We start from the raw sequence: 26,201 nt of genomic DNA, 5'->3' as shown, positions 1-26,201 counted from the left end.
TAAAAAGGTACAAGTTATCAAAGATTGGCAATCTTCTAGAAACCTTCAAAATCTTGATAGTTTTTTAGGATTGGCTAATTTTTATTGGAGGTTTTTTCTTGGATTTTCACACTTAGCATGTCGTTGAATTGAGCACTTAGGGTAGGATCAAATGATAAATTCATATGGATAGAGGCACAACAATGGTTATTCATAGGATTGACAAGTAGGTTGTGTTCAACACTAGTATTGTCTCTTCTAGTTTTGTATGTCTTTTTAAATTGAGACAAATGCCTCTGAATATGCACTTGGAGCATCTAGTTGCCTACCATAGTGTGTAGATAGAGTATGGAAGATCCAACTTAGGGTAATGAGTTGTATTTGTCTGTTCATGCTTACAGATAGTGGAAACATTATATTTTGGCGAAGGAGATTGTCATCACACTGACCACAAACATCTCCAATTATATAGGTATTAAAGGGGGCCACCTAGCTCTAGTGATTTCACCTAAAGATTTGTCACAAGAAGGGAAGTAATAACAAAGTTGCAAATTGTTTGAGTCAATCTTTGATCACAATGCTAATAGCAGTGTTAGACTCTTGTTGACACCGAAGAACAGATTTGCTTCATTTTAAATAGCGTTGATCTTGATTTTGTTGACATATACCACAACTTGTAGAAGATAAACAAGTCCTTGATTTCTACTTGCAAGATGGAATATTTTGTCACATTGGACATGTATGTGTTCCTATTCCGAACAACGAAAGATTATATAGGTAGCACATTACAATCATTTTGTAAGATAATTTGGAGTGGAGAAGACCATTGCTATGCTCTAGAGGTATTTCTGTTGGCCACAAATGTGTCCTGATGTCATCTTATACAATCGATATTGTACAACTTGTGCCATGGCAAAGTGTGCAAATCAAAAGCAAGGATTATACACAAATTTTCCTATTCTTGATAAACCCTTGCACTCTATTTCCATGAAATTCATGTCAAGATTTCCTACTACTAGAAACTTTTATTACTGTCTATATGTGGTGGTAGATAGATTCTAAAAAATACTTGTCATGGTATCTTGAAAGAAATGGGTCTTTGTGGAATAAAATACCAAGCTTTTTTGAGAATGTTTGGGTCCATTTTGGTTTGCTATAGATTATCATCTCCAACTTGGAGAATAGGTTCCTCAACAACTCATAGGTGATAAAAAAAGTATTACATTTCAAGTACAAATGGATTAACAAATTGAAGTGGTGAATTGCATGATCATTGAAATTTTACGGATGTATCATTCAAAGCATCCTCTCACAAGGGAAGAGAGTTTGGCCTAGGTACAATATATGTACATTCGTGCATTGCATAACTCTATAGGGCATAGTCGATTTGAAGTTTTTCTTGCATATCAACCATTGGCTCCCATTGATGTAGCCCTACCTATGATGTTCAATGAGGCATCATCATATGTTGAGAAGGTCAATAAAGCACGCATGTTTGTTAAGAAGATCCATTATACCCAACAATAGGTTCATGAGATACTACAACACAACAACTAGAAGTACAAGGAAAGGCATGATCAATATCACACATCTCATTAATTTTAGGTTGGAGATAAGGTTTCCTCATTTGCTACAAAACCTTGGTGCAATGGGGACCATTGGCTCTCAAGAGGGGACTAATGATCCTACACAAATCCCATAGTGTTTGGGTGGCATTTGCATGGTCGAATATAGAAAATGTCAAAAATCTTATTTTTCAATAGTTTTTACATCATTGTAAATTACATTGTTGGAGGTGTTCGAAGCTTTTTTGGGCAAAAGATATTCCAAGGTAAACCATAGTTTAGAAGTTTTACCAAGTTATTATTTATTTAGTTGCAAAATGTATATATTGGTGGTTTTTGAATTAATGAGACAGTTCTTGGTATTCATCCATTCTATTGAGTTTTGCCAACTTGTACGAACTCTCTATTCTAAATAAAAGCTGATTCATAATTCACATTGTTTGTTCCATAATTTATAATGCCACAAGTCCCTCATTGGGTATTGTCCTTTGAAGTCTTAGACGGATTTGGATTAGAGGGCTTTTTCTTGGTCCATGCTCATTTATAAGCAATGGCATCGAACACCTTTGTGGGTATTTTGTTCAACAAAAATAGTTTTGTATCAACCACTTCTCCACAAAATGCAAGAACTTGATTCACATCCTTAAGTATATTTTCCACCATTTCCATGGTGGCATGACTGAACCTCTTTGTAGTGATCAACTATTGTTTGATTACATGTTATTTTAGATACATGGACAACTCATTATTGGTGAGTTCTCCCCCTCAATCTATGTGGATTGCCTTAAAAGGATTACTGGATAAGCATTTAGCAAGGGCTCAAAACTCTTGAACTTCTTAAATGCTTGCGCTTTGCATATACCCACATCTTCTAGGTGTGATCATCCATAAAGACTTAAAAATACTGGGCATGATTTTGATTTGGTGTCATGGGTTCACACAGGTTAGTATCATATCTAGAGTACAAAGTGCTTGTTCTTTTGTTATAGGTAAAGGGAGACCGCTTTTGTTTTACAATAGATAGCGGGAGGAAAGATCTTTTGTTTTCTTTATGGGGGTTGTTCTCGCATTGTCTTGATTACTCAAGGCAAGAAGATGGCAAAAAGTGAGATAATTAAATTGTCTATGCTAAAATGTGGTGGATGAATACGCCTTCACTATTATGGCTTTCTCATCATGTGAAACACCAACTAATTTAAATTTCTTACCAACTTTGGAGGCACATGTTACAAATTCATTATTGTGAGACTTTTCTTGAACAAGTCAGTTTCTCACCATCATATCTGCCCATTCAATATGGAAGTTGCATTCTAATAATTGACTTACAATATGGTTCTAGTGACCTTTGTAAATATAAAGAATCTTCAAAAGTCAAAATGTGTTTATTTTGTGTGGCAAGAAAATGTCATCAATGCCTTGCATTTCATAGGTTGTATTGTTGCAAGTGAAACTTATATGAAGTAGATGTGATTGGGTTGAGAAATTGCTCTTTTTCTCTTGTCATATGCTTTAGAAGCGTGAAAATTAACATATAAGTTCCTCTTCATCAAAATCTTCTTTGGAAGCAACATATACTTGTTTCTTTTGAGCCATCAATGACAATTTTGTTTGTCCGCTCGATCATTTGTATGGCTTTCACTAGCATGATTCTCTGTTTGCAAAGGAGTTATACCAACTCTCTTGGTTAGTATGCTCTTTCTTGCTAAAAATAAGCATTTCTTCTATTATGTGGACTGTTTGTTTTGTTTCAATTTGGATGGACCACTTTAATGTTTAGGTTTCTTTGCACTTGTTGTGATGTGAGAGCTTGATTGCCTATGGAGTTTGTGGCTTGAACTTGAATTGCTTTTTTTTGAAACAAATGTACCAAACCTTCGATTGTGGGCTTTTTTGATAGCCATATGCAGATGAGTGAAAAACACTTGAAAGGAAGAAAGAGTTTTCTTAAGATGGTTGCTACAAGTGAGTCATCTAAGATTATCTTCCCCAATGATTGAGAATGGTGCCCTCAATTCTACTACTTTGAGCAAGAACCTCCAATTATTTACCACGTTGAATTTTCAAACAAGGCAATTTTGATTCTTTACTTCATAGATATCTTTTACTCTATGCCATGTGTCTTTTGCTCTTTTGGTTATTTTGATATGAGCTTGAGCCTCATTGATGATTCTAAACATGATTGTCAACTTAGCTTTCTGTTTGGCCTTGTCAAATTGTTTTTTGCTCATTTGAATGTACTGTAGACCTTGTGATAGTGCTGTTTACAATATCACATATGTCTTCAACTCTAATTGAGTTTGGACCTTTTCTTTCTAAGCAGGATAGTTATTATCTCAACAACTAATAGCCTGAAAGCATGATTTGGGGATCAGTTGAAGTCACAACTACTGAATACATGGGTTCTTTATTTTTCATCAATGATTTGTAGGTGCAATGCTACAAATGCCATCATTACAGCTTTATTAGGTGTTAGATGTTGTAATTTGGGACACTGGCTTTACTCATAAATGCGAATCAAAGGCATCATTAGTTACTAAGTGGCTTTACCCATAAATGCGAGTCAAAAGTATCACTTGTACTGAATGCTACTTGGTTTGGTACAAATTGTAACCAAAAAATATCTTATATTGTTTTCTTAATTAAAAAAAAAAAAAATGATATGAAAGAAATAAGACAATTTCCTTAGTGCAAGAAAATAAATTAACATAGGTTTTGTTTTTAACTATATTATTGCATTTTTTAAATATTTGATTGCATCAAATATCAGAAATTTGATTTCTTTTTCTCAATTTTTAATTAATACGGCTTCCAACCTTTAGGCACAAACTTGAAATATTAAATACTAATTTCAAAACCTTATCTTTTGTTTTTACAAGCCACAGCTTTCAAATGTTTGACGACAGGTCTCTTTGGAATCCTCTTGAGCCTTTGTGGCTTTGGCAGTCTTATAAACTCTTTTTGTATAAGGTATGGAATATATGTGTGGCCAACACTAACTTGGAAAATGTGGTTGTATTTTGCGTGGGAATCTTGTTAGATGTGTGGTGTACTTTGCATGTTTTATATGTCTTAGGGTGTTCATCTAATGACAACTGGCGCATTTGAAGCATTGCTTCAGCTAGGGCATATGTGGGGCTTGCAGCTCCCCATGTTGGGGTTTGGGGATGGGAGCCCCTGAGAATTTTTTAGGCCCTTATAGATGATTTTTTAGCCTATTGTTTTATTCCCAATGTATTGTAATACTCTGAGTTTAATATAGTAACATGCCTATTAACACTTCCCCGTGCATTAGGATTAAGCAGAAGTGTGAAATATCTTATTGTATAGTGAACAAGTGAGTTAATATGGTAAGTGAATGCTATTTTTGCTGTAATTTTTTAAAGGGTTTCCCAGAATAAATTCTCTTGTTATTGTGAGTCCGCCTTTATTTCTTTTCTATTGCATTTAAGATTCTGTTAGTATTGCTTCTCCAACATTTATTGGTATTATTTCCTAAAATCGAATGAAAGGATATAGTACAAGGGTGCAGGAAGCTTAAAAGTATTCTTGGATTTAGCATTGTTGATGCTGAGTCACCCTGTTTTGGTTGAGGTTCCACAGACATTTGAGTGGATTAGTATTTGTTATCAGTTTGAAAATGTATCATCAATTGTTGCACCGTTAATTATAACCTTAGTTTCATATTTATTGTATGTTCCTTTGGTAATGAAAATTCAACATTTGATTGCTATTTACTGCTGATAGTTTATTATTTTATTCCACTAAAGAACATGCGAAGTCCAAATGTAGACTATCAAAGAGGCTTGAAAGTTGAAAAACATTTTAGCAAATTTTTTGCTAACAGTTTTTAAACATCGTACAATCAGAAGTACTGTTAGTATATGGAAATTTATGAAATATAAAATACTCAATTTAATTTAAACATTGCTTAATTTTTAGAAGGCATGAAAACTTAAGTCAAATACTTTTAATATCTCACAGGCAGTGATTCAGATAACGCTAGAACATAAATGTTTTCCTACCTTGTAATACATTTATGTTTGATTTGGACTGAGTGAAATAAATTTTAGATATATTGGAAACAAAAATCTAGGGTCTAGATGGCTATATTCGAGTCCAAACTTATTAGGCCTTGGGCTTTAGTGTTTATACTTCTTTATCATGGATACTAGTGAAGAACTTCTTAGTCTAGGGCCAAGGGACAATAAACATTGATCAAATCAAAAGAATAATATGGTTTATGGGATATGCATCTTGACAAAACTTATGTCTGAAGTGGCTTGTGCTGCTAGTATACTATAGAATATATATATACATGCACTCGTGCACGTGCACTTACACGAACATACACACTTAAACACAACTAATATCTTCTGTTCATATTCATGCGTGGATTCAAGATTTTTCTAATCTGGGTGATGGTTCCTTTCCTTTTTATGTCATTGTGATATACAGTGGCGTGACCGCTTGGTAAGTGCCCTGAGAGCGATGAATTCTGGGGATTTAGCTGAACAAGCTCTCCGCCAGGTTGAGAAAATGACTAGGAATTTGGAGAACTCCAAATACGAAGCATCATCTGTAATGATTTAAACTCTTGGTTTTTTTTTGAGTTTGTCAGTTTGTAAGATTTTATTTTTTGGTGATATTGCACTCTCTAGTCTTTAAAGAAATTTTCCAAAATTTTGAGCTTTTCTTTTCCTACAGGAACAGGAGCCGCCAAGTCAAGCTTATAATCTTATATCAATGGAAACAGGTAGGAAGAGGACTTTGGTGCAAGAAACTGGCAATAAGGCAACTGTAGATGACAAGCCAGGAAAGCGAGTTCGACATAATTCTCCAGTTCTACAACATCTCCAATCTGGCTGTGATGTAATCAATGAAAGTGCCACTTCCAATGGGAATGGTCCTGGGAGCTTGATGAATGGGCCTGAAATGACCCCAGTTCAACAATTGGTTGCAATGTTTGGTGCAATTGTTGCACAAGGAGACAGGGCTGTTGAATCTCTAGAAATTTTGATTGCGAGAATTCCAACAGATTTGTTAGCTGAGGTAGTCATAGCTAACATGCACAATTTACCGTCAACTCCTCCAACTGAGGACAGTGATGATCATGAGCTGCCAGGAGGTTCCCAGTCAACTCTTACAGGGAATGCCTCTCAGGTTGTGCCATCATATAATATTTTATCACAAGTAATGGCGCTTTCAACTTCCGTTTCTCAAACATCAATGCCAGTGATGATGACATCACAACTACCAAAGAGCACAGCACCATCTGAAGTAGAAATGGCTGTTTCTCAGCAACTTGTCTCTGACACTGGTTCTACTTCTCAAAGGGTATTCTTTTGTATTGAGTAAATACCATTTTTATTATAATCTGGCATATTTAAACAAGTTGTGATGCTAATAGTTTGAATTTTAATTTTATATAACTTTTATTTAGGTATTCTATTATATTTTGTGCCTATTCTCTTTCTACTGATTGTAGCTAACAGGTTGATTAATTTGGAATTGTTTAAGGGTTCTGGGTCGATAGAGACGCAGCATATGTCTTTTCCAGTTCCTGTATCTATAGCATCTGCCAGCATGGGGGATACAAGTGCCTTCCCATTTGTTTCAGGAATGGAGGTAAACTTCTCAGAGGTTCAAGTGCCCATGATTGACAGTGAAAAATTGATTGCTACACAAAGGAAAGACCAAAATGAAGCACTGCAGAATATCATTCCAGGCCTACATGGTCCTATTTCAATAGACATAAAGATGGAGACTGCAGATAGAAGTAGCATTTTATCATCAGTACCCATGACATCAACACAAAACGTTGTTTTGACTGGCTCTAATAACAAAGAAATGCAAGAAACTTCTCTGCCGGGGCAGTCAGGAATTAATAAATCTGGGTCTGCCATACCTGGAACTTTTATTTCAGAGCCCATAAGATCTTCAGCGCCAATTACAGCCATGTCTGGAGGTACATATACTGCACTTGCAGTGACACCACCAATTATAAATTTGAGTGAAGAGCAACAAACTTCATTAAGCAGAATGGCATTTGTTCGCATTATAGAGGCATACAGACAAGTTTCTTCAGCTGGAGGCTGTGAATTGCGAGTTGCGTTGCTTACAAGACTAGTAGATCAGGTAGAGATGGATTATTGTTGCTTGTTTAGGTTAAATGAAATCATCTGGCTTTGATTAGTCTTTATGAAACAGGCACACCATTCTAATCTAGGTTGGGTTTTAGTTTAGATGTTTTCAGAGTAGAAGCTACAGTTTATTCGAATTACATATTTTATAGCTAATATGTCTCCAAAAACCTCACAAATGCATGCAACTTTTCATAGATAAACAATTCACTATATATGGTGGTTCAGTATAATAAATTTGTTTAGATGATTTGATTTGCTTTTCTAATTCTCGTATTTCCAAGAAATACTGTTGTACAGCTCTCAAAATAAATGTGGGACATGCTAAATTTACTGTGTTTCTGAGATTTTATTTTCCATTTTCAGCTTGATGTTTTTCCATTTCCTCAAAACTATCTAGCTAAATGTTTATTTAGCTTGAAGTATGTCCTGTCAATAATTTTCCTTTTACACTTTATTAAGAAAAAATCATATAGAACATAATTTACTTTTATATTTCGGTTAAGTATATAGATCTCTGCCGAAGGTTGACAGTTGGAAGAAAAATTTCTCGTGGCATTTTGGACTCTAATCAGTTTTAGGATAATGTGACCATCTTGCCATCATTATGACCAGGGTAAGTTTTATTTTCTTTGTCATGGGACTAGGTTTTCTTCATCTTTGATTATAATTTATCGTTTTTTAAACCATGTTCAATGAAGATTGCTGATTTTATCTGTCAGAAAAAATAATACTAACCTTGAGATAATGATAAGGAAGTTTAGCTGTTGTAGTATTTTAAAATGATTTTCTCTTCCATTTTATTTGGTGATAATATTTACCTAGGTATTGTATGAGTAGCCAACATAAGGTTTTATTACATAGATTCCATACTTGAATTCAGCAAACCAAAAATTTCCAACTTGGCAAAACTCACTAACTTTAAAAATAATTTCATTTTCTTAAAAAACACATATTTGATCTAAAATACCTTTACAAAATGTGTCAAATGTATTTGATTTGAATATAAATAAATTACAATAGTGCATCTTCATTTGAATACAACAGCTGGCTGATGACTGATACTACCATGAATTTTATGATGGTTGCGTTTGAAAGTCATTGTCATAAATCGCATATCCAAGCAACTTATAATTTACAAGATTTAACAATTTCTTATTCCTTGTACCAGTGAAAAAATGGGGAGAGAGTCTAATCCTTGCACTTGGCTGAGCCTTGCTCAGTCGAGAAGGCTATGCTTGTTGCCCTGCCCTACTACTAGATATAGTGACTCCTCTGCCTCATGTTTGAGATCATCTATATTGATGTCATCGAATCCAATCTATCTTGTTTCTGTTGTGTCTACACTCTCTGTAGCTTGCTCCTTGAAATTGACCTTGTCCTCTATAAACAAAGAAGGCCCTGCCTATTGCATAGTCCACCCACTTTAGGGATCAATCTCATCCAATATCAGTAAGCTCTTGTGATTTGTCCCTCAGCTTTCTTTTATGAAGTCGAAAGTTGCAATTAACAAAGGCTAGGTCATTGAGGCATTGTTGAGTCAACTTATTGCCCTTATTTGAGTGAATGGCATCAAACAAATTTAAGTTGCACTCATGATCATAAGTGCTACAAGGTTCCTAGAATTTGTTCTTTGAATCTGCTAGAAATCCACTCCATTTCATTCAAGAATGCTCAAATGGTGGTGTGGTTTTTCTCCTTTGGCATGCATGGTTTATTAGGGCAAAAAATTGTGTATTTTGAGTTTCGAATACACATAATTTTTGCATCTGGTTTCCAAATTTGGCACGATACATTTATTGCCCTTGAAATCACCGAGCACTTGTGTAGTCAAACATCAAAAGTAGCCAAAAGCACATTTTTTAGAGTTGCTGAATAAACCTCAAAATTACTTAGCATAACAAAAATCATGAGTACTTGGTGATTGATCACTCATTATTGAGTATTTAAGCTATGTTTCATTATATATATATCTAATTCTTGTATTTTTTTTTTCTCATTGTCCTCATATGAGGAATCTTCCGCTTTCATTTGCATACTTTGTGGAATTTTCTACTTGTAACTGTCTTGCTTCCACTTGTGCTTTGCATGCTCTGTGGAATCTACAACTTGCAACTTGAATGGTTAGTGACTCCTCCATCTGTACTTGTTTATGTCTTATGCTTAGTTTTAGTGGCATGAGAAAATGATTCGTTGTTCCATTTTATTTGATGATAATATTGGATTAGGTATTCCATAAGTAGCCAACATATGGTTTATTTTATGCACCAAATTTGTGTAGAGATATTTTTTTCTTTACCCTCAAATGAGGAATCTTTTACTTGCATGTTGTGGATTCTACTTCTCACCTGAATTCTTCTGCTTGTGCTATGCATGCTGTCGAATTTTCTACTTGCAATTTGCATGCTTCCTCTTGTGCTTTGCTTGCTTCATGGAATCTACAACTTGCAACTTGAAATTTTATTGAATCTGCTATTTGTACTGTTGGCGCTCGTTCTGCATTTGGCTCTTATTTTTGGACGATGATTGTGGTTTTTGTCTGCAAAATGTAAATTTTGCATTCAGTTGATTTCCATGGGTAATGCTGAAAGAATCCACTAATTGAAAAGAGAAATTTAAATGGTGGAGAATTATCAAAATTGATAGGTCAACAAAGAATGACTTTCACATCTTTGTTGGAAAGCCAAGTGTCTTCTTTTTGATTATCTGGTCGTTGGAATGTCTAAGAGGAATAACAATAGCTATTGAACCTCAACATCAAAGAGCAAGTTTTGAGATGGGTGTTTTGGTTATGAATTCCTTATTGAATTTTCTTGAAGTGTATAAAAACCAGTCTATGGTAAATAACATTTTTCTTAAAACTTGTGGTGGATTGGGTTGATGCTCAAATTGCATTCCTGGAAGCAAAGGACACCATGGTTCTATTCAACTTTTGTTTACAGCCACTTTAGATTTACTCTATTCATGACATTGGAAAGGTTTTGCTGAATGTATCAAGAAACTTGGTAAGTGAAATAGAGGCACATTGTGTCAATGACTTAGTTTTCTTTGCTCTGAGGATTTGGTGGATTTTTCTTTCAATTGTCAAAGGGATGCAAGGACTCTGGATGTAGCTCAAACAGTCTACTTGGGTTTATACATTATCATCCCTATTCGTTGTTTGACCCTTTTTAAATATCTTGAACTTTGTGATCATTATTTTGCTCTCCTGGTCAATATGTTGGATGTATGTCTAGGGAAGGTGGCAAAATTATCGTTAGATGCATTTGACACAAATTGTTGGAACTTCTGTTTTCAGTCTTCACTGTCAAGACATTGAAGTTGTTAGTTTGTCTTTAAGAGTGATAAATGCATGCTATGGCATTTTACCTGTCCTAGGCGGCTTCTAAGGTCAAGAAGGTTTGGGAAGCAGGTTGTTTTGACCCACTTTCTTTGAAGCCACATGGTGCATTTTTACCTGGGGGCATATAAAATGTGCTCCCAATTCGCTTGGCCCATACTTATTTTCAGCCAGTGATATAACATGCTTCGTTAATGGTGTTCTCACCATTGATTTGTTTAAAATGAAGTGTGGCTTTATCTTGTAGTGGGGCTGTGGGTATTAATTTTTTTTGCTTTGTATGACATAATTTTTTTTTTGGGGGTGTTATGTGTCATTATGCTTTTGTGGTGCTTGGGAAATTATATCTTGGTTTGCTAGGAATGAATTCTTAAACTCTAAGGTCTTGAATGAATAGTGAGTGCCTGCGAGTTTTATTATTTGGTTAAGGATGAATCTTTTGAACATTTTATTTTCTCCGAATGGGTATTTTTAATCATAATTGAGAAAATGTGGAATACACATGTACTTAGTTAAAATTTGGAGAAAAACAAAGCAATAATTTGGAAAGTTTACCAAACATTTGAAAATAGATAATTTTTTACATACATACATACATATATGCAGGCTTGAATTTTCACAGTTAATTAAATTTATCACATAAATGCAATATGAAACGAATATAAAAAAAAATCCATATGATTTCCACATCCAACATTCTATTGATCACCACATCCAACATTTCATAGAAAGGATGTACCAAAATATAATAAACTGTGAAAATATAAGCCTGCTGGTCATTTATATTTATATTGAATACAATTTTAAACATAAATGACTTGTGGCCTTGAATTTTCACAGTTTATTATATTTTAATAAACTGTGAAAATTTGAACCCGCAGGTCATTTATATTTATTATATTATATTGTAATAAACAGTGAAAATTCAAGCCTGCAAAGTCATTTATAACATCATGGGTTTTTTTGAATTTTTGTTTCTTTCATTTGTAATTAATTTCGGATTTAAAAACAAGCATAGTATGTTTTAACATCCTTCTAGTTTTTTCCATTTCATGTTGATTTAAATCAATTGAGGGAGAGTCTCTGCAGGTTGTTAATTAATAATTATGCTCGATCCTGCAAGTCATTTATAACAAAATACACAGGTTTTCTTTGAATTTTTTTTCTTTCGTTTCTTATTTATTTCAAATTAAAATAGGTGTAATATGTTTTTACATCCTTCTAGTTTTTGTCATTCCTTGTAAATATTTGAGGAAGAGTCTGCAGGTTGCTTGTCTTATTAACCTGCAGAGATGCTTCCTCAATTGATTTACATGGAAAGGCCAAAACTAGAAGGATTTCAAAGAAGTATTTTGTGTCACCAATCCCATGCCCTAAATCATTGCATGCCATCTGTTCATTCATTGAAATGTGAAGATCATATAAAGATTCCGTCATTAGGTTCAAAACAAAATTTGTACTCATTTGGGTGAGTTTTTAAAGAGAAATGGCAAGGTTTTGGTGATTTATTGGTGAGTTTTAATTAAAAGCGCTGCAAGTGTTTACAAAAATTTGGCAGTGACGTTTTTTGTAACTCACCACTGGTTTTGGCTCACAAGCTAAGATACGAGATTCGTGGCTGTAGGGCAGGGTGTGGAGCCGGGTCCGGCCCTAGGTTCACTGCCGGTTCAACCCCGTGGAAATTGGGAAAAGCTTTGTTTTTTTTGTTGAGCTATGTTTTGGGTATTAATTTTTTATGTTTTGTGCGGGATATGTATGCTTGTGGAAGCCATAAAATGTGAAGAAAAAAATAAATTGGGAGTGGATAGTTGATGGGTAATTATTTTAGTATTTTGTGTTGGTAAATGAAACCTGAGTGTAGGAACAACAAAATTGTAGAAAATTATTGGCACAGTAATATGTATTGAGAAAAAGAGATATTTTATGCCATTTTTTTGTTAGGGTAGAATTAGAGGTATTGTTGAAACATAATCAGTGTTTTATTGTGCAATGATGAGCAGAAAGGAAGTAGAAAAGAGAACTAGAAGATTTTATTCTTATCCTTTTTGTAGAGCTGGGAAGTGGGATGAAACATTTGTCAGCAATGTGTGCAATCTGGTTATATGTTTTAGCCACAGGTGAATGTTTCTCTACCGACAAAAGGGTTGGCCTTTGGGTCTCTATGCCAAACACAATTTTCTTGGACAAATTTGTATATTGTCCTTTGTTTCAGTGTGATCCAGGTTAATAATTTCTTAGTATGAGTCTTTTTATAATGTATTTTTCATTGTTTTGTAAATTTGGAGAAGGTGCTTGCAGGCAGAGTCCTCTTCATATATGAATGTCTCCAAAGATGCCTGGTAATTTCAGTGGATTCAACAAATCTCTGGGGCTACTTTTGCTAGCATTGTGATATCTTTCTTTAGTCTAATGTCAACTAGCAGTCATAAAAGCCTTACAATAATATTGTATGGGGTTATTTTTTCATTTTTATATTGAGAAGAAAATTTGGCCATGTGAAGTTCTTGAGTCTTTCATTTGTGGTTGGTTTAAACTCCAAGTTTGGCATCATCCTATATACTTTTTGGTTCTTTGATTTAGATTTGCATACATGTTTTCAAATTATCTTAGTGATCAACTTTTTCTTATTGATCAAGGCATTGGTCCTATTCTTAGCCATATGACAAAGCTTTTAAATGATAAATCATCTATATTCCTTGCCTTAATAAATTATTCATAACTTATGTGTTAACAGTCTGCATAAACTTAGTGCTACATGCCTTTGCCATATTCTTTGTGGGCTTGCATTTGCAAGTAAATTGTAGAGAGTTATGCGTGATTCTAGGTTCTAGTTTATATGTGAGATAAGAAATCATAAGAGCTTCACATACAAGGTTATTAACCAATTTTTATATTTGATTCACATCATTACCTGCTGGTTACTTAATTTGAAACCATAGAAAGATCCATGGTCTGAGAGATGAGTGTGCCAAGTTTGAAGGGCATGTAGTGACATCTTTTTAGATTGTCCTTGTGCATAGAGTTTGGCTAAAAAGTATGTACCATTTTTTTCATTTATATTAGAAAGATCTATAGGAACAGCCTCCTAGGGTTGAATAGGGCTAGACGAGTAGAAGAGTTATCCTGCTCTTGTCAGTTGGCCAAAGCCACTTGTAGTTTGATCATGAATCTGATACGATCTTAGCCCAACTTTGTTTCCCTGGAGGTTGTGATATAGATTGTCTTCTAGAGTTGGAGGATGCAGTTTTGAGCACCAAAATGCACCTGTGCATGTCTAATGTGGAAGTCCAAATGATTAAAACTTGTACTTACATTGTGCTTAACTTGGATTCATGTGTTACCGTTGATATCCATCTTGTTTTGTTTGTCCTACTTGTGTCTATTCTATTTATTAAGTAATTTATTATATTTTCTATTCTATATAATAAGTGATTTATTGTTTTGCAATAGTTTATTTACTTTTTACATGACGTCAGAACCATCTATTATCTTTGGTTATTGAGCACATTACTTTCTTGCTACTTTTGTCATAAGTTTTTTCTCTTATGCTGTTAGTCATGATTATTTACTATTTTTAAGTTGATACAAAGTTTCAGCCAAATTTTAGCTTGAGTTGTGTACATTGGTGTTCTAGTTTATGCTATTTCTATTGGTTGATAACATAATTTTTTTTGTTGGCAATGCTACACCTAATTTCATGTTGAATGGCAAAGAAAAACTAGAGGATTTATTTCAATGGAAAGTACCTTTGGGTCTAATAAAGAAGAGAGGATTAGAGCCCAAAGACACTTGAAGATGATGTTTTTCATAATGTAAATGACAATGAAGGTGTCATTGAGGCTTAGGAGCATATCAACACAGTCTTAGCTAAGGATAATGATGCACAGTCCAAATTAGTGGTGAGATTGGCCAAGTCTAACCTGTGAAATTCAGCTGCATTGAAGGCTACCATGGAAAATTCAAGGAACTAAAATTGCAGTTTAGTGAAGTGGGTTCAAAGTATGTCAAGCCTGATAAAGAGAACATTTTTGTTCCAGCAAGCTTTACCTCCACAGTATGAGCCTGATAAAGAGAATCTTTTGGGAATATGCGTATTCTACATCAGGAAAATTGATATGAATAAACTAGTTCCTACTTGCCATGGACACTTGACCAAACATGAAAACTCTTATTAGCAAATGCGTTGGGAATGCCTATCCCAATTATTGGAAGTAGTCAAATAAGAGGAGTTGCTACCGGTGTGGAAAGTTTGGTCACAATGAGAAGTACAACCCTAGTAAAGAAAAGAAATTTTTTAATGTAATTAGTCTGACTGAGTCTTTCTCTGCTACATCTGTTGCTTTGGCTGCCCAAGGTGTTAAAAAAAAATGAAAGAATTTTGGGATTTTGTGTATCACACCATATTCTGTACTTCAAAAAAATATTGGCAGTAGCAAATATTGCTGGGAGAAAATTTATGTGGGCATTAATAAAGCACTAGATGTAATGGGAATTGGGGATGCTGAGGTAGAAAATGGAGGAATTTTTGATGGTATCGTGTACCTAGTATTGTTGTAAATTTTCTCATGTTTATTGATAATTTTTTCCAATATAGCATGTTGACCTTGTGGGGACCAATAAAACATAACTCTATTTCATGATGTATGTGTTAATGCATTTGGGTTTACTTCTCGATTGTTGAGAAATTTAAAGATTATAAGTATTTGTTAAAAAGCAAAAGTGATAAGATTATTAAATTTTTCTGAAATTATATTGTAACACAATATGTGAAAATACTTTTAAAAATTACTGTAGGAAAGTTGGTATCAAATCTAAGTGCTCCGTTCCATACACACCGCAACAAATTGGGCTGGATTAGTGAAAGAACTGCACCAATGAAGAGATTGTTAAATGTATGATCCACACTAAAAATTTGGATTACAAACCTACCTAGTTGTTTGAGAGGGTACTAGTGAAGAAGCTTGAAGAGTGAAAGTTAGTGACCAAAATCCACAAATGCAGTTTTATGAGATGTAGTGAGGTGTCAAAGGCCTATGAGTTGTATGATTTAAAATCACAAAAAATTCTTATTTGGAGGTATGTGAAGTTCAAACAGAACTTGTTGCCTTTTGAGGAGCCTTCTTACTCCATACGAAATAATCATCTTCTAATGTTCGTGGTGTGATACTTGATGATGTTGTGTAAAGCCACATTGGCATACTATCTCTTTTTCTTTTCGGTTTTCCCTGAGTGAACATTAATGAGGGATGCTGGTGAGAATGTTTACATAACTATTGCTTAAGCAAGCAACTTTTGGATATTTGTTGTGTACTTCGCATATTCTACAACCTATCATTCGTAGTGGTGCCTCAACTAGGGAATATGAGGTGTCATGTCAGTGGTTTTTGGCCCATGATTTATACCTATAATGCCAAGAAGATTTAACTATCAAAGGTGAGTGAATCTCTAGTTTTTTTTCTTAAGTTATGAACAATTTTTTGAAGATTTTTCTGTTTTTTTTTTTTTTTCATGTTTGATTTTTCTAAATCTTTTATGTTTAATAGGGGGTACAATGCTGATTTTTATTTTTTAAGTTGTAGGGTTGCAAATTGGTGATGTCTTTTTGTTTTATGTTCATATAGAATGGCTAGTACTTCTAGTTTGATTGCCTCCAATGCAAAGAGTTTATTTAAATTTGATGCAATGTCAAGGCGACATACAATAATGATTTAACAGTCTCCTAGTGTTGGAGGTTATTGTTGACATTGTAGTCAATGTGGAATTGAATATAGTGCTCGTATAGTTGAGTGAAAGCACACTTGTGCACTACCAGCTTGGGAATAAGTATTTTTCAAGGGCAAATAAAAAAGGGTTGCCAAAACAACAAATAATGGTGTATATTAAAGACCAAGAGGATGTCAACATGGTAAGTAGTTGATCAAAGGAAATAACACATCCTTGACAAGAGAGGTTTGCAGAAACCTTCTATTGGCTTATCACAACTGAATGGCCCACATCCTTTCATGCCATTATTAATGTGTTTTTGAGAAGAGAGTGCCCCTTTTCTTTCATGTAAAAGAAGCCCATTGGAAAAGGCCTTAAAGAATGAAGTAAGATGTTGCAAATGAGAGCATTACTTGTTGCATTTATTTTAATGGAATTTTGTTAAACATTTTTAGATCACCATATAAGTAGGATATGGTGATGACCATTGCCAATGCACTTGTTGATTATGCAAGTCACATGCATGAAAAGGTTCCAACCACCTTATTAGTGAAGGAGAAAGCTTTAGTAGAGGCATCATTGAGAGTAGTTAAGAATACATTGCTTGAAATTGGTGTGTCTGCTGTTTTTGATGGATGGAAAGATTGGGAAAATAGAGCACTAATCAATTTGATTGCAGTGTTTCCAATAGGGGCAATGTTTTTGAAGGCAATAGATTGAGAGGGGAAAGTGAAGAATGCAACTTTCATTGCTAATGTCCTCATAGAATCCATTAAAATTGTGGGCCTCAAAAGTGTTGTTCAAGTAATAATGGATAATGGTAAAAATTGTATGGTAGCTAGTTCTATAGTGGAGGGTATGTATCTCAATTAATTCAATATTGCAAGAAAATTGACACAAATATTGAGTGGGTCAAAGAAATCTATATGGAGGCGAAGGAAAATTATTTGTTTGTGACTAATCGTATTCTACAAGGCATCGTCAAAACCTTCTACAAGTTGGAGTTGTTGAAGGTAATTTAATTTTTATTTTTAAGTATGTTTTGTAATACTTTTTTTCTATACCATGTTAGGTTTTTGAAACTTGATTTGTATCAAACAACCATTTTAAGACGACTTGTGAAGGTATAAGATGCATTAAGTTCTATGGTTATCAACAACCTTTGGAGTGATGTAGGCAATCAAGTACATAAAGGCCCAAAATGTCCAAGAATTGATCATAGATGATGAGAGATGGGCTTGTGTGGACTATGCTTTAAGTTTCTCCAAGTCCATCAACATGATTAGGTATGTTGATGCAGTTCGCCCAAGTTTGGGTGAAGTTTAAGTGGCATGTATTCCATGATTGAAAAATAAGGAACATAATAGAAGCCAAGGAGCATGATCCTGCAGAAGCATTTTCAAAAGAGTACAAAGGATCATTGTTGATTGTTGGAAAAAGATTACCACGCCCTTGCATCTCCTAGTTTTGCTTTGTCTCCAAAATATTATAGCAAAGAGATACTTTTCTTATCAAGAAGGGTGGCACCACATCGGGATTAAGAGGTGGTTTTTGGCTACAAGATTGCATTTAGAAGAATATTGCTAGATGTAGATATATAAAGGGTTGTCTTAAGTGAGTTTGGCCACTTCATTTCTTCAAGGAATAATGATGTTTGTGCTCTTTGAGACAAGCACAAAAAAATCTTCATGAATGGTGGTATATACATCGCCAAGGCTCTATTTTCTTCTAGCCTCTTGCAATAAAGGTTCTCTCAATATGCATCTTTTTAGTTTTAAACTTTTTCCTTTTTTCATTCCTTGCTATATCTTATAATTTATATTTTTGTTTTGTAATTGTAAATGTTGTATGCAAATTAAATAGGTTTCGAGTGCTTTTTCAATTGAGCAGAATTGGAGTACATACTCCTTCATTCACTTGGTTAAAAATAATTAATTGCATGCAAGAAAGATGAGGATTTGGCATTTGTGTATTCCAACTTGCATCTCTTGTCACATAAGACAACTGATTACAATGAGGGGGTGACGAAGAATTGGGATCTAACTCTTGAGTGTGCCAACTTAGATGCTAGAGTTGGACAACTTGCCAAAGTATCTATAGATAGACAATTTTTGCACATAATGTGCATCGTAGGAGTGGCATTTTAGATGACTAGGTTTCAAATGAAATTAAACCAAATGTTGACTTTGGTTCTTTTGATAAAGAGCAATATGAAGATTATTAAATATTGATTCTAATTTTTATTGTGTTGACATTTGAAAAATCATTGAATTATGAATTTTGAGTATTTTCATTTTTATAAATTATGAGGTATTTAAGTATTTTGTTTATAGACATTATGAGTATCACTATTTTTACCCAATTAAAATATTTGCCGTACAGTTCTACCTGAATTAGTAACTTAGATTTATATTCGTTGCATTTTTAAATTGTCTAACAATTTTTTTTATAGTGATTGAATGATTAAGTTATTACAATAAGAGATTGCTGTTTTTGTTTGGTTTTTTCCCAAAAGGATTTTCTAGGGTAAATAATATTGTTATATTGTGAGCATGCCATTTTATTTTTTTTATTACATTTAAGATTATATTAGGATCGCTTCTCCATGTAGGTTTATTGGTAGTCTTTTCTATTTACTAATATAAGGTATATCATGTGTATCTAATTTGTGTACATATTTTTTTTTCTTTTTCTCATATGAAAAGTCTATAACATATGCCATCTTATGCTTGCACTTGCACTTTCAATACTTTGTGGAAATTTCTTCTTATAAGTTGCATGCTTCACAACTTGGGCTTTAAATGCTTTGTGGAATCTACAACTTGTAATTTGCTTGCTTATTGAATCCTTCACTTTCACTTGTGCATGATTTATGTGACTTTCACTTATGCATGATTTATGTGCAAGTCAAGATAATGAGAACTCTTTCTCTCATTGTGGTAATCTTGGATTCATGTATTTTAGCGTTATTATCTTGTTGACTATTTGAGTATTTGGATACTTTTGGTATCTACTTTATTTTGTGTGTCCTAATTGTATCTTTGCTACCTTAATAAGTACTTTTAAAAAAATATTGTACTCAACTCATACATTTCTTAATATTGTGATAATATTTCCTTTACTTTATAAATCCATGTTAGCGTGTTTTTACAATTCAATCAGCATCTTTGTTGTTGTTTGGGTTCTTTTATCTTTGTACACATTTGTTTGATTTACTTTGTTAATAATTTTTGTGATAGTATTGACTTATTTCATTGTAACAGTGTAGTGCTGATTATGATGTTCGAGAAGTCTTGCAAAAACATATATTGTCAGACTACAAGAATTTCAAGGTATGGTTCTTGTATTCATTGCAGTTTTGAGGATCTAGATGCTTATGATAATGAAGGTAAATTTAAATGATAACTTTTTTTTATTTGGATTTGGTCACTTTTGGTTCCAGGAAAGCAAGCATATTAATTTGTACTTTTTTTTGTGTGTGCCTGTTCTTCTGTGTTATTTGTGCTTCTCAAAACGAGGTGTTCAGATGGGTATCTAAAATTTCTCGAGAATAGTTGACATGTGAATTAAGAAAATAGTAGTGTAAATTTGTTGTGCTATATTTAACATTTGTACTGTGATGCCTGTGTGACAAGTTGTTTATTATATGAATCTTCTTCTGAAATTGTCAAGCCAAATTCTTATTTCTTCATAGAACTATTTTAAGCTAAACATAAACAGTCATTACCTTTTCTTTGGAAGTAGCTCATAAAAAGTCAGTACCTAATAAGGTGTTCCTAGCTTATGGTATGATCTATAACTTGCAACAAGGATTGATATTAAGTTGTGGAATTGGGATTTGTGAAGCAAGTAAATTTATTAAGAATCCAACTTCTTATTATTTCTAGAGATGCATTATATCAATTATCTGATCTCTAAAGGTTTTTAACATTTTGTGAATGACAACATGAAATATATTCTAAATTAAATTTAAATTTATAGGAATCAATATCTATTTTCATGCAATCTATTATAGAAGTACAAGACCTAGTAAACATACATAGCCTTGGTTGCATCCCACTTTCTGATCTCATGGTTTGACGTGTATTGCTATAAAATTGAATGCATGGTTTTGAATGCTAAAGCATTCGGTTCCATACTAGGTTTTGACCATTTGGCACCTTCACATTAAAGGGAAATTTTCAAGTATGTGTATAGATGAATCTTGTGTGCAGACCTTAGTTTACTGTTAAAATTAAACTTTATATTCTAAGAATGTAACAAAGTGACACTTTGGTAGTGCGCTTTGTGGAATCCATGTCATGATGCTCGCCATCTCACAATGTGGGGTTAAGTTATGCAACCCTTATTAAAAGAGAATTTACCTTTTGCAACTATATTTTCTTTTCCTTATATTCTGATGTACTAATAATTTAATGATGTTTATGAAATGAGATGAAACAAATGTCAAACAATAGGCCTGTGGGAACATTTAATGCTAGCTCAAGTTACTATTTTTCATTGTTCATAATGGCATTGCTATGTTTCAACAACTTATAATCTGCATATGGATTTTAGAGGTAAATCTGCACACAATCTTTTCTGCCATAGCTGCTAGTGTAATTCACTATCTATGTACAAAGTGTACCAATTTCGACATTTCAACACTGTTTATCTTAAGGTTTTTATGTTACATTTCAAGTTGTATTTGTGTACAGAAAGTCTGATTAGATAGTCCTGTGCTTTTACAGCAATTTTGTCCTTAAGAATAAATTTGGTTTTAGAACCCCAAGAATTATATCTAGGATGTGATGACAGTGTACCTAGATATGCCTTACTATAATGTAGATGGACACTTGACTTCCCCACACCCACAAAAAGTTGTTGTGCCATGAGAGGACCTAGACTGGGGTGCTTATGAGGTATACTGTTTTATGCTGATGTAGTATTTGATTTCTTTTAACTTGGATACTTATCTCTCTGTTAGGTCTTTAATATTTTTTTCCCATTCAATCATGCAGGGAAATTCATTTATTAGTTCTAGATACCTTTCCATATGGTACTCGAATGTCTATCTTTTCTTGTAGCTTTTTATTCAAGGGATATTCATTGATCTTGTTGTGGAAAAGTTTCTTGCTATCATATTCTGGAGCAATGTTTGTCTTTGGATAAGTAAAAGAAGTAAAAGGTATTTTATTATTTGCTAATGCCAGTGACCATTCCTCTCTACAAAATATCTAGAGTGGTTAACTTTTATAGTTGGATTGACTACCTATCAAAATATCTTTGGACTTGACCAGTGGTGGGCATGACCATCTCCAGCATAGCCAGACAATATAAAATAGAGAACTTTACCATTTCAATTGATTTTTATAAATCACATTCTTTTGAATGCCTACCATCAAGTACAATGTATTATTGAATTGAGAATATAATATTTGATAGGGCATTGCTTTCATTAAATGTCGAGATCACGTCTTACAATCACATGATAAATGCTATTATGATTAGATAGGCCATAAAGCCATTGCCATTAATTTTTTGATTAGAGTTGTTTTGTTACTCATTAGAAGGTTTTTCCGAAAATACATGCAGGGTCATGAATTGACATTACATGTACTTGACCAATTATTTGGAGAGATGGTATCTCGACAAAAGGATACTGGCTCATCTTTGGGGGTTGCTTCAATTTATGAGAATTTTCTTCTCATTGTGGTGTGTGCCTTTTTTGGTTTTCATTAAGCTCATTCTTATATGTTTATACTTGAAAATTTATAGGGTATATTTGTCCTTTGCTATACTTGTTGAGATTTTGTGTCATGGTGATTAAGTGCCTATCTAGTTCTATACGTATCTGATGTGTAGGCTAAGTCTGTAAACATATTTTTTCACAGGCACAAACTTTGCGTGATTCTCTTCCAGCCTCCGATAAATCCTTGAGTAAATTACTTGGTGAGGTCCCACTTCTTCCTGATTCAGCCTTTAAAATACTGGAGAACTTATGCTGTGTAGGAAGATATGATAAGGATGGAAAGGAAGCCCTTAGTGGTGATCGACTTACTCAAGGTCTCAGTGCAGTATGGAGCTTAATCTTGCTACGGCCACCTGCAAGGTCTATTTGTTTGGACATTGCTTTACAGGTTGGTTTATTTTGCTGCCGTTTCCAGTCAACAAGATTCTTATTGATGTTATTTAAATTTATAACTTCTGGATGTAAGTTTTCAACTCTAAAAATTTCTTCTGTTCATACAAATAGTGGCATTAACTGGCTTTATCAGAGAAGAAAATAACTTTTAACAGAATCTTCAAATAATTAACTACAATATTTTAGTGATGCTGTATACAAGTGCACAGCAATTTCTTAGGGTGACGTTATAGTAGAGGGCAGCTAGATCACATGAATGGGTTGTTGACTCTGTTTGAGGTGTCACATCTAGCACTTACAATTCATAGAAATGCAGTGCTAGCTTACATATTAGGAATATCAAGAAATAAATCAAAACATGTCCTTGTGCATTTGCTTTCTTTTTGAGATTAATCTCTTACAAAGTCAAATAATTCACCCATACCATTTTCGATATCAACCATGACTAATTTAACATATTATAGGTCACGTACTAGAATATTTCTAGTTTTTATCAAAGTAATCTATGATGCCTTGATAATAAGTTTGCAACTTAGAAATTAGATGTAATACCTTGAGAAGATGTTAAAAGCCTCAATACAGGTATAATAACTTTTCAAGAAGAAACTTGTATGTTAATATATTCTAGACCTTTTCATATCACTATGTAGCTTTGCATGTAAATTAGTCAAACAATATAAGGCAGGCCTTAAGAATGCTTGCTTTTCCTAAAAAATTGCAAAATGTAAAATTTTCTTTATATTCAGTATGAGCTTTACTCTTGACAACACATGATTGGTATGCATAGTTATACGCATGTGAACCTACATTACCCATTTCCAATAAATATTGATAGAGTCCTATATATAGACAGCTTAAGCGATAGGGATTCTTTGCTTTGATGCTAGAGTAGCTTTGACACTAATAGCTAGTTAGAAATCTGCAGTTGATCCAAACTGTTTTTTTTTTGCTGCGTCACTTGATCCAAACTATTTTTGTTTTGGCTGCGTCATTTGATCCAAACTATTAATGGTAAATACTTTTAGTTAGATCTAGTGAAGAATATTCTAATACACAATGTTCCTATCTATACTGAATCAATATTCAAACTTTCTAAATCCACAAGGAGATGTTATTGCCTTTGTTCAAGGATTTTTGTATAGGATTAGGGATTCTCAATGTTTGGAATGTGTCAATATTCCATAAATATCAACAATGGGCCAAACAATCGCTAGTCATTCTAATACATTTTACATCATTATCCTTGAACATGTTTCATATGCATTATTTTATTAGGAGTGTATTTTTAGTAGATTGATGATCCTTTCATTTTATGTGCGTATGAGCATATGGAATATCCTCAAGACCAAGTTCTCAGGTTCATGTGATGCTCATGTCTATTATCTTTATTGAAACACGGGGACGTATCCTCCACCGCTTGCCCCCGAATTCCTATGGTTTTGGGGGGATGTGAGTGGGACAACAAGGATATTAGGATGTCCTGGGCACGGTTAGGTGTCCCTCGATTGTCTCAGGGATGTGTAGAAGACTCCCGTTCGGGGACAGCGAAAAAATAAAAAAACTTGTTTTTGCTCAATCTAAGAGCCTAGGGCCAAGTCCTAATGGCTAGTGTGTACACTGGGGGGAAACACAAATTGACAAGTGATGCTCATAACCCCATAGCCGATTTATTCAATGTGTAGTTGAAGGATGATATAGATGACGCCATTGGCATATTCTTAGGTGAAAAGTTGATGCAGTATAGCCATGGATGGGTGGACGGACATTGGGCATCGTCCAGTCATCAATATCATTGCTACATAGAGAGAGGGTCCATATTTTCTTAAGGTAGTTGATTGTTTATGGCATGGCAAAGATGCTGATTTTCAGTTTTAGATCATCAAGGATAGTATTGAGGACGTTGGGTTACAAAACGTGGTCCAAGTAGTGACAGATGCGGCCCATGTGTGCAAAGTTGTAGGGAAATTAGTTGAGGTATCTTATAGACATATTTGGTGGACTCCTCGTTGTGTGCATGCTATGAATAATGCACTCAAGGACATGGGAAAAATTGAGTGGATCAAAGTAGTGATTGGTGATGCTACAAATGTGTAGATGCTTATTTGTAACCATCACAGTTCACATTCACTCTTCAAAATATTTTCTAAGGAGTTCTTCAAGCCTGTTGAGACTAGAGATGCATCCTATTTCAATTTCTTCGAGAGAATGATTGAGTTTCAAGAGGCATTGCAGGCAATGCTTATGACAACAAAATAGAATTGGGGGCTAAGTCCAAGACAAAGAAAGGGAGGAGAGTGAAGGATACAGTGAAGACTAATGTTTTTTGGGGTGATGCAAAATATGTACTCTCCATTATTACTCTAGTTGTCTAGGTCAGTAGATATGGGGATGTCGTTGCACCTAGCCTTGGAGAGGTGTATGAGTGCATTGATTCTTTGTTGGACCAAATGAGGGTTGTCGTGCAAGAGAACCCCACATTATCATTTTACAATGAACATATTCAACCAATCATTCATCGAAGATGGGAGAAGTTCAACAATCCCTTGTAGATGGCTGCCTATGCATTGACTCTAAGTGGTACAAGCATAGGCTTGGTAGAGTTACATGGATACAATACACTGAAGTGAAGGTAGGGCTCTCCAAGCCAATTGAGAATATGTATGATCCTTTAGAGGCCAACATAATTTGTACTTAGTGGACCAAAATTTTCCAGTCTTAGGGGTTATGAGGCATCCAAGATGGATATGACAACTATGGCATAGGAGGACCCAATTTTGTGGTGGAATTGCCATGGATCAAATTCTTTGACTACCACTCAAACCATACAATTTCTATTTCAGGTTTTTACTTATTTAGTTGCTAAGAGAAAATGGTCTACTTGTAGTTTCATCACTTTCTTAAGAGAGACAGACTTACCTCGAGGAGAGTAGAGAAGCTTGTGGCTGTACATAGTGCTTTGCATCTCATTGATCGGAAGACGCTTGTGTACAAAGTGAGTCCGACAACATGATGGGATGTAGAACAAGATGTGCCAACATAGATTGATGAGGATACTACAATTACAGAGGCAAGACTGGTTGGTATTAGTTTGGCGGAGCTTGACCATGTGGAGTCCAGTAGTTCTAGTGATGAGGAGTTTGGGGATGAGTAAAGGTCTGTCTTCACTACATTTTGTTATTTTGACATCATTGTACTCATTGTAATCATCTTTATGATATCTTGAATATAATATAAATCTTGAATTTGACATTTTCATTGTTCAAACTTCAATGCTAAATTGTTAATGTTGAATGTTCACTTCAAATTTTAGTAGTATTCATGTATTTTAGTATTTGGTATTTCATATTTTA

At 34.1% G+C, this 26,201-nt stretch overlaps 1 protein-coding gene across 2 annotated transcripts in view; it reads left to right on the top strand.

The window, feature by feature from the left end:
• LOC131067516 (uncharacterized) overlaps positions 1-26,201 on the top strand; it is a 195,141-nt gene that overhangs the window by 79,818 nt on the left and 89,122 nt on the right. The window contains exons 7-12 of one of the 2 annotated variants that reach the window (XM_058002548.2): positions 6,000-6,122; positions 6,255-6,878; positions 7,062-7,679; positions 19,991-20,059; positions 22,302-22,421; positions 22,601-22,846. In XM_058002548.2, the coding sequence (XP_057858531.2) occupies positions 6,000-6,122; positions 6,255-6,878; positions 7,062-7,679; positions 19,991-20,059; positions 22,302-22,421; positions 22,601-22,846 (1,800 nt within the window). Of the gene's footprint in view, positions 1-5,999; positions 6,123-6,248; positions 6,879-7,061; positions 7,680-19,990; positions 20,060-22,301; positions 22,422-22,600; positions 22,847-26,201 lie in introns of both variants that reach the window. The other variant, XM_058002547.2, reaches the window with a different exon arrangement.

The sequence above is a fragment of the Cryptomeria japonica genome, chromosome 10, assembly GCF_030272615.1.
Source record: "Cryptomeria japonica chromosome 10, Sugi_1.0, whole genome shotgun sequence".
NCBI classification, from domain to species: domain Eukaryota; kingdom Viridiplantae; phylum Streptophyta; class Pinopsida; order Cupressales; family Cupressaceae; genus Cryptomeria; species Cryptomeria japonica.
This window is presented reverse-complemented; position numbering and strand designations above follow the sequence as displayed.